Source organism: Motacilla alba, chromosome 12, assembly GCF_015832195.1.
Source record: "Motacilla alba alba isolate MOTALB_02 chromosome 12, Motacilla_alba_V1.0_pri, whole genome shotgun sequence".
Lineage (NCBI taxonomy): Eukaryota > Metazoa > Chordata > Aves > Passeriformes > Motacillidae > Motacilla > Motacilla alba.
The window spans coordinates 2037178-2046625 of NC_052027.1; the positions used below are offsets into that span (position 1 = coordinate 2037178).

Consider the following 9448-nt stretch of genomic DNA (forward strand, 5'->3'; position numbering starts at 1 on the left):
TGGGCTGAATTTTATTCCCCTTGGATGATCCTCCTCACTGAGGGACCTTTCCCCAGTGAAATGATCCCTGCCAAGAGCATTTCCAGCCACTTCAGCTCCAAGGGCTGCAGCAAACCCAGGGATTTCACCCCAAAAGGCTCCCCCCGTGTTCTGAAGGATGAAAATCCCCAGCAGAGCGGGAGAAAAGGAGCAGAGGTTTTGTAGCCAGGCAGGGAGGAAATCCCCACACAGACAGGTTTTAGACTAGCTAAGCCAGGCTTGGCCCAGCACCCAGCAGAGCTCCCAGCAGGATTCCCCCTGCACCACATCCCTCACCTCTTGTTCTGCTCCATGACTGCTCAAGCTTTACAAAATTAAGCCCCTTTCCAATAATATTTAGGTTTTCTAAGAATCCCACAGTATTTTACCTATAAAACACCCCACTAATCACCTCCAATTTTGCCATAAAACCCATTTTTACCAGCAATAAATAATCAGTTTGGGTCCATATCCTCGCTAATTTGATAGATGCGTGGTAAAGTAGGTATTTCTGTAAGTCCCTAAATGAGATTTAATTTCAATACCTACACACTAATTCAAATGCAAAGGAGCTAAATTGAAAAGGGGCATCACATAAAACACACAGGGGATCAATACACAGCCAGAGAGTTGGAACATCTGCTCAGAAAGATGTCTGCCTACTCCCTGGTTTATTTAAAGTGCACCATCTCACCTTCTTAACTTTTGAGAAAGAGGCAGTTAAATTTGCCCAGATGGACTTGAGAGTTAAACAGAGAAAAACATCATATACCTAATCATCTGTATATAAAAATGAGGAGATGGCATTGATATGGCCTCTGGTTTCCTAATTTGGGAAACGATGGCCTAAATCAATCAGGTCACATCCAGCAAGGGCTTTGCTGCTGGCAGATCAGGAAGGGAAATGGGTACAGACCTCTCGTGAGGCTGACTCAAATCCTCTGCAATCACAGACAAACTTGCCACATAATCCCTACATAAGCATAAATTACATTTTCTTAGCTCTCCTTTCCACCTCTGTACAGCGGAGCGATGCTGCAGAGCCCACCAGGGCAGCTCAAAGTCTTCTGGCTTTGCTGCCTTGTGCAGGCTGCCCTGGAGCAGAGGCTGGATGGAGTTAAATAAAAAAAAAGGGAATTATCCAAAGCATCTCCTCCATGGATCCACCTTGGGCAGCACCAGAGCCCAGCCAGGGCTGCACCCAAGAGGAACCCAAATGGTCCCAAAATGCACGAGCGCTCCCGGGGTCTCTCCCTTGGCTCAGCTCTGCTCCATTTGCACCTTGCAGTTCATTGTCCCGTTCCAGCTTTAGCCCAGGCACTCCCACCCTGCTTGTTTTTCTCTCTGCAGCCCACGCTGTTTGTGCTCCTGGGCTGAGCTTTGGATCATTTGTCCTTGGTGCCCAGCTGGAGCAGGAATTGTTTTGTCTCCCTGCTCTGTGCACAGAGCTCACCATCCCCTGGTGTGAATCCCAAACACTAAAGCAGCACAGAATCTGAAAAACATAAAAACTAAAACCTGAGGCATCAGCTTCAGTTTAAAGGAATTTTAGTCCAGCTGAGGTTTAACCATTCTCATCCCAGTCAGGAGAGGAGGATCCAGGACCTGCTCACCCCAAACCTTCCTGCAAGACAATGCTGCTGGGGGGCCACACCTCTTCTAAGGGATTTCCAAATACAGGAGTTGGAAATGAACAGGAAAAGCCCCTAAATAATAATAAAAAACACACTCAAAGTATTAAGGCAAGGCAGTTGTGATTTGCAAACCCTTCCCCAGTGGTGCCCAGGGCTGGGTGGTGTTCGAGGAGCACCAGGAGTCACTCCCTGCCTCCTCTGCTGTGCAAACATTAATTAAGCAGCTGGCTCCAGAAATGCAAAGTGCTGCAGAACTGACCAAAATATTAATTAATTAATTACGGGGCAGCAGCAGATGAATCATTTCCCAGCTTCCTGCTCACATCAAAGTGCAGAGGGAGCTACACAGCACGAGCTAAAAAAAAAAACCCCACACTGAACAAATTGAACTGCGGCCTCGTTTAGAGGAGACCATAATTTAATATGTACAACAGGGCTCCCAGCTTTAATTATTTATATTCAGACACGAAATTAGCTGAATTTCTCTGGTATGAAACCTGCAGCTGCTTGGAGAGCAGCACGAATTCAAGTCCTCATCTCTCTGTGAATGTTGAGGTTTGATTTTCAACAGAGCTGGGTGCCCGATTTCACTGGAATGTATTGATATAAATGATGGGGGGTCTTGCCTCACAGTGGAAAACATTTGACTCTCTATTGCATTTTTTCCCTCCCCTGGGTGGCACAGCTGTGCTCTAAACACTCTGGTCTGAACCCTGCTGGGGCATTGCTGGGCTGGATCAGCATGGGATCAAAGGACAGAGAATGCCTGGACAGGCATTTCTGAGAATATCTTCCTGTTGAAAAAAGTTTTGGGGAAAAACCCCAAACCACCACCAAAAAAAAAAAAAAAATCCAAACCAAAAAACCAACAACAACTACAACAAAAAACAAACAGCCAAACCAACCAACCAAAAAAACCCAAAAAACCCAAATAACCAAAAAAACCAAAAAAACCCAGTGAAACACAAAAAACCCAAACAAAACCAAACCAAGCTAAGAGCTCCAGGACAAATTAATTTCTTAAAGCTCCTGTATTTATGGGGTGCTTGCAGCTGGAAGGGGCTGGTCAGGATTCAGGCCAGGATCTGCCATGGGTCAGTGGGTGTTGAGCAGTTTTATTGTGCATAATTTGGTTTTTTTTACTTTATATTATTATTTACTATTATTAAGTAAACAATACTATTATTTACTTTATGTTATTATTTATTATATTATTATTATATTTATCATTATATTTTATTTCAATTATTAAATGGTTCCTTTGTCAACCTACAAGTATCAATTTTGATTCTCCTCCCCACTGCACTGGCGTGGAGGCAGGTGAGGGGGAGCTGGGTGGGGCTGAGCTGGGTTTAACCCACAGCACAGTCAGAAGGGGAATGGATAAATCCCACTCTAAAATATGCATCTGCACACTCAGACATTCATGTGTCTGTGCCACTGCAGCTCATTAACATGCGAACACGACCTCAGCACAGGAACTCTGCTGCAGGAGGGTAATGAGGCAGAGGATGGCACAGAAGTCACAGAAACACAGAAAATTCCCTCTCAGACTCGTCCAGAGCATTGCAGGCACACAAAGTCACATCTCCCTTTGGCTCACCCGTGCAATGCCTTGTGTTTCCACTGATGCCTCGAGTTTGAGCTGTCATATTTCCAGACTCTGCACTGCTTTGGTGTGTGACTCTGAACTCCACACACGGTGCCAGCAGCTCTCCTCACAGCTCAGCCCCACACAACAATCCTTTCCAGCCCAGGACCAAGGACAGAGCTGCAGCTTCAGCCCCAACAGTGCAAACAGCAGGGGATGGAGGAGAGAGAGCAACCTGGGAGGGTGGGACTGGAATTGGCAATGAACCCCAACGTGGAAATTGTTAACCGTGTGCTTTCTGCAGATAGCCAAGCACCCCAGCACCGGATTTGATCCCTTTTATCCCTTAATAAACCTTTCAGCATTTTAAAGAGTGAGCTTTGTTTCTCACACATCCAACAAGGAGCTGGTGGCAGTGGCTGGAGCCCTAGAGAAGCTCTGGGGATGCTGCTCTTGGGCATGGTGGCACCACTCAACTCCACAGGGGTTTGTTGGGGCAACACCCTCTCCTACCTACACATCATAATACTGGCTTTTTGCAGATATCAAAATGGATTTTATTTGTGCGGTGTTAAAGTCACTTTGTTACAGAGATCCAGTTTTTATTTCTGTTGTGATTAAGCTTAGTGCAATAGCTGATACCAGTGTGCTTGTGTTAAAATGCCTGCAGGGATGGGATGACACCCAATGCACACAGGATGAGCACACCTGGGCAGATCTGCCAAGCACCAGCACTCGCTGACTGAAGGCAGTGTGGGCCAAAAACTGGAGGTGATGATGAAAAAGGACTAAAACCACAGCCAGAGAATACTCATGCTCTAAAAAGGTGGAACTGAGGAGGAGCCATGCTAAACAGTTCTTGGAAAATGGAAACTAGTTTGGGGAAAAGTTTGCTATGCATAAGGGTTTATGAATATGCAACAGGCTGATGTAACTAAAGGGTATTTAAGGGGTATCCCAAAGATAGCAGTGTGCTCTTGGCTGACCCAATGACCTTTGCTCCATGGTCCTTGTCTCCCATTGTCCTTTACTAAACTTTTCACATTTTCACAGGAGAGTGAACGTGTTTTTCACAGCCCCAAAACCTCTTCCTTCACCAGCCCTGCTGCTCTCTGCAGCTGAGACCCACGACCAGGATGACACCTGGGCTGTGCCTGACTCTGAACTAACCCAAATATTCTATTTTCAGGTTTAAGAATTGAGCTTTCTCAGTCCTTTAAGGGTCCTCAAGGCACTGTGGAGGGTTGGTAGACAACTTCCTGCAGTCTATTTTTTTTTTTTTACTATTTTATAACTCAGTTATTAATATTTTTTTGCAAGGGTGGAAAATGGTTTGCTCAACACGAAACCACAAATTTCCCCCTTAACTTCAGAATATTTAACAGCCACCTGTGCCTGTGTTCATAACAGCAGAGCACGACACAAAACACTCCCAAAGCTCTGGGAAGCAATCCAAGCGCATCCCTTGAACAGAGCCCAAATGAGGGAGCCCTGCTCATGGCAACACCAGAATTCCCACAGCACAAGCACTTCCCTGCCTCCAGCCAGCTCAGACAATGCTGCAGAAAATTCCACATTTAAACCCTGCCCAAAGAAGGCAGCCCAGAGCACGTCCTGCAGCAGAAAGAAACCATTTCCTCCTTCAGCACCCGTGCTAAAACTCACACAAAACTCCTGGCACTCCTCTCCCCACACATCTGTAAAATCTTCCTGAGCAGGAGAAGAATCTGAGGCCTGGGGAAATTCAGTGCACTGCAAAGAGGAGGGGAATGCTGCAGCAAAATGATGGGAGTGCTGGAGAGTATGTATTTTGTATTTTCATTAAACTCTGTAGTTTGTATTTTCATTAAACACTGATCTTTTGATCAAGGCAACCCCCCCAAACACATCCCCCTGAAACTTTATTTTGCTGGCACTAAGCAGTTTGCAATAGGAGTAGAGAAATTACAGTAAAAATATTTTCCATGCTTTTGTTTTCCCACTCTTTCATTTATTTGCTTGAAATAAAGGCTCGTCCTCGCTGTGCTCCCCCAGCCCAGCTTCCCTGGGGTTGCAATTCCCAAAACACGTGGGGGCTCTGCATTGCAGAACCTCTCTGCATCCAATTTTCTGCCAGCTCAGAAACTGTCAAAGCACATTTAGGAAGACTCGGAACCGAATTTCAAAAATAGGTACCCCTAAGTACCGGAAGAAAAGTGGCTTTGTGTTCAGTAGAGCTAAGCAGAAAAAAATGAACACTGCTCTAAGTACTTTGTTATTATCTAAAATGCTGGGAAAGTAACCTGACAGTGAGCACAAAGAAAAGGGGAGAAATCAAGCTAATAAATAAAGCAGTAAAGCAGTCTGAGCAAGCAGCAGGTAAATTAGAGCAATCCAGGCTAACACCAGGGTGACACAAACATTAATTAAAGCCTGACACCCTCCCTCAGAACAAAACACATGTGGGAGAATAATCGTGGCACTGTAAGGAGGAATTAATCAAGGATTTGGCAGAGAGAGGAAGAGTCAGGACAGCCCTGGTGTGCTCCAGGACAGGTGATCCTACAACCAGCGAGCAGGCAGGGCTTTGAACCAGCTTTACTGAGCCTCTGCTAACCCCAAACGCTCTCAAGAACAGTTTCAGATTTAGGAAAAAGGCACATCCCTCAAAAAATCTCTGGGAATTTCTCCAGGAACGCTCTGAACATTGCAGCTTGGGCTGAAAAGGTTCAACAAGGGCTCTTGCAGGAGATGGGTGTATGGCAGGAATATGTTATTCTAATTATTTGTTAAATGGAGCGAGGGCTCAGCTGTAACACAACACCACTTTAATGGGATTTAAAGCTCCACTCCACCGAGGTTTAATTGAGCAGGGAAAGCTTAAAATGGACTGAGGGAAAACAACTTCCACCAGCAGCAGCTTTGAAGAGGAAAGGGGCAGAGCAGACCTCTGAGGAACTGTGCTTGGGCTGGGAGACAGGCCCAAGAGGAAAGTGAGTTTCACCCTGATGAGCTCAGTAACAAGGGCCACCAACAGGGATTTATTTGGGCATTTCAGGAACCAGGGGGCACTCTGGCACTGGATGGAAAAGCAGGGGTGGTGGAGCTGCAAGGTGTGAAGAGGACACCTCACCTCCCAGGCACAGCATGACTGAGGGCAGCACCAGCAGCTCCCATAGCAACCTCATCTTCAGCTCCAGGGGCAGGGAGCAGCCCGGGAACGGCAGAGCAGAGCAGGGAGCCCTGGGAACCTCAGGCCAGCTTCAATCTGAAAAACAAAACACATTGCAAGGACGTTTAGGGCTGGTGCTGCCGACAGCGTGGTCTTCCTTTCCAGGAGAGATGGATCTGAGGATCAACAAAGAAACTTTGGTAAATGTTGACTTTCAAATCATTCCCAGCAGTGATGTGGGGCCATTTCAGGTGTCTGGGTGGCGGGTGAGGATTGAGAGTTGTAACCTGGAGCAGGGAAATTTCTGCTGTCTCTTACTTTTGCCCTCAGGAGATTCACTCCCTGCCTCTCTGGGGTGTAATTAGTGAACTCTGAAGATTAAAATGAAAATTGGAGTAATTCTCTGCTCTGTAAACTCTTCTGTGCAAACATCATCCAGCGCACAAAGGACACCATCTCTGCAAGGCAACACTTTGCAGGAAAGCTTCCCACCCTGCTCAAGGAAAGGGACATTTTTCCCATTCCACCTCCATCCTCTAAAACTCTGTTTAAAAATCCACCTTAAAAATCTCCAGGTAAAAACTGATCTTCCCCTCACCCCCTATTACAACCTGTAAATAATTAGAATTTGAGAGCAATTTGAGACTTTCTCAGCTGATCACTGCAGACTTCCACCATCCCCCTCTGAGCAACCCAAGGGGGAAAAAAACGCCTTCATTTATGAAAGGAACCACTCCAGAGCAGGCATTTAAATATTAAAAATAAATAAATCAGGCCAGACACACATTCTTATAATTTATTCATCTCGGTGAAGACTGGAAGTTCAGGGCCCTTCGTGCTTACAAGACAAACTGCATGAGTAATAACAAGAGATGTCTCTGCCTGCTTTTGTGAGCTAAAACTGGCAGAATCCTGTTAATAAAGTCAGGTTCAATGCACTGGGAAGGATGAGAATCTTTAGCCTCAGATCTGAAGATGCAGCTTTGAAGCAGGGAGAGATTAATTGCAGAACTTCATCTGCTCTCACGCAGACTGACGGGGGCAGCAGGAATGGCCAATCAGTGAATGCCAAGAACTATTTAAGGCAATGTTTAGAGTATTAATTATTAATTTTGGAAGGAAAATGTCTATATTGATTGACATGGTGAAGCAGTTACACTGCTCATAGTGAACTCCAGAAATGGTTTTGGTTTTTTTACCCTGAAGTCTTGACCTGTAGAAAAGTATTAAATTTCCTCCAAGTACCAAATTCTCTTGATTATAACAGCAGCTACACAAGAGATTTCTACTAATTTTACACCAATTTAAGTGAAATTTGAGATAAATCCTGGATTTCAGCAGCTGCTGAAATCATTCCTGCTCTCTTTTTGCCACTAATCATCCCCATCAATAAACCCCTCCAAAATTTCTCTTCCTTACCCTTCCTGGAGATGCTTTACAATCATTCTCCTCTCTCCCTGCAATGAGCACAGCAATCACTCACAGCATCTGATACCTCATTAAAAACACAAGGGGTTGATAAGCACTTATCAACTTAACCCACTGCCAGGAGCTTGTGAGAAGCACCCACAGACTGGGAGGGCTCACAAAAAAACCCTAATTTATTTTTTATATTCCATTATTTTCCATAAATTAAAAAAAAAAAATCCTGGATAGCCTTGAATTTCTTACCCCTCCCCACTGTAACTTCAGCTCTTGCCACAGCTGCCCTGACCCAGCACCCATTTGGGGAAAGTTCTGGCTACTGTAGGGGTTTGCAAACTCATTTTATTTCTTTTTCCTACTCGGGAAAGAATGCTTCTCTCAGCATTTTAAACACTGATACCAAGCATTTCAAAGTCACTAACATAAATTAGTTTCTAGCTTGCAGAGATATTAAAAGTACCAGGCTCTGTCCTTCCCCCCATCGAGTTTTGACACAATCACTGGATCTCAGTTTCAGCCAAAAATAAAAGTTATGTTAAAAATATAGAACTGTGGAATGGTTTGGGTTGGAAGGGACCTCAAAGCACATCCAGTGCCACCCCTGCCATGGCAGGGACACCTCCCACTGTCCCAGGCTGCTCCAAATCCTGCCCAGCCTGGCCTTGGGCACTGCCAGGGATCCAGGGGCAGCCCCAGCTGCTCTGGGCAATAAACACATTTTAAGTCCAATGAAAAAGCTGAAAGTTTTCCATTGTTATTCTCAGTTATTCCAGAGAACAAACAGAGGGTCGTGCACGTGCTGCAAAGCAAAGTCTCCTCTCCCTGATGTCTGCACAGGGCAATGCAGGACAGACAGTTCCCCCAAAGAGGAGCGATGCCTGTCTTGGCATAAACAGCACTGAAAAGTAAATTAGATGATTACCACTCCAAATATTTTCCTAGGGTTAAATGATGGTGGTTCTCAAGCCAGGGCTGCAATTCCATTTCTTGTGATAGTTCCCTATTTCACATGTGAATGAGTCCAATTCTCAGAATGTTTCCCTGTAAATATTTCTGCTGTTCACATCAGCAGGGCCTTTGTTCAGAGCTCTGCAAGAACTCTTCAAACACATTGACTTTTTATAGCAGCAGCTTTAGGAAAAGCAACATTTGTGCACAAGCAAAAGGTGGATAATTGAAAAGATCCTTCCCATTCCTAAATGTTTCCTGACTATGAAATCCCAGGGGAGTTTGTGCTGCTGCTGAAGGCCTGAAACTCACAAAGTTTAATATTTCATTTCCAGAAGCCAGCAGAGGCAGTTTCAGCAGTACACAAGTTATTTTTTCGAGATGAAAATGAGATTGCTGAGCTTCAGTCTGGAAGTGCAGCCCATTAGAAACCCCAGTGCCACCACACGTGTGCAGATGTCTTTTTAACTTCACTTCTGGCAATGCAGCCATTGCAAATTCTTTTGAAAGGCACCTTTGCTCCTAATTGGATTCTGCCAAAGAAACTTGACTCTAAGAGCTCTGACTGCAGGCAGGTAGGAGGGGGGGGAAAAACATGGAGTAGAAATATTTGTGGTGAATTGTTCTGCATTTGTGGGCACGGCTGTGTGAGTAATTTTGCTTGGATGGTTCATGATTAGC

General features: G+C 45.1%; 1 protein-coding gene across 1 annotated transcript in view; it reads right to left on the reverse strand.

The window, feature by feature from the left end:
- CNTN4 (contactin 4) overlaps nucleotides 1-6513 on the reverse strand; it is a 132158-nt gene extending 125645 nt beyond the window's left edge. The window contains exon 1 of the mRNA XM_038149088.1: nucleotides 6356-6513. Coding sequence (XP_038005016.1) covers nucleotides 6356-6410 — 55 coding nt within the window. The 5' untranslated portion in view covers nucleotides 6411-6513. The remainder of the gene's footprint in view (nucleotides 1-6355) is intronic.
- Nucleotides 6514-9448: the final 2935 nt, after the last annotated feature.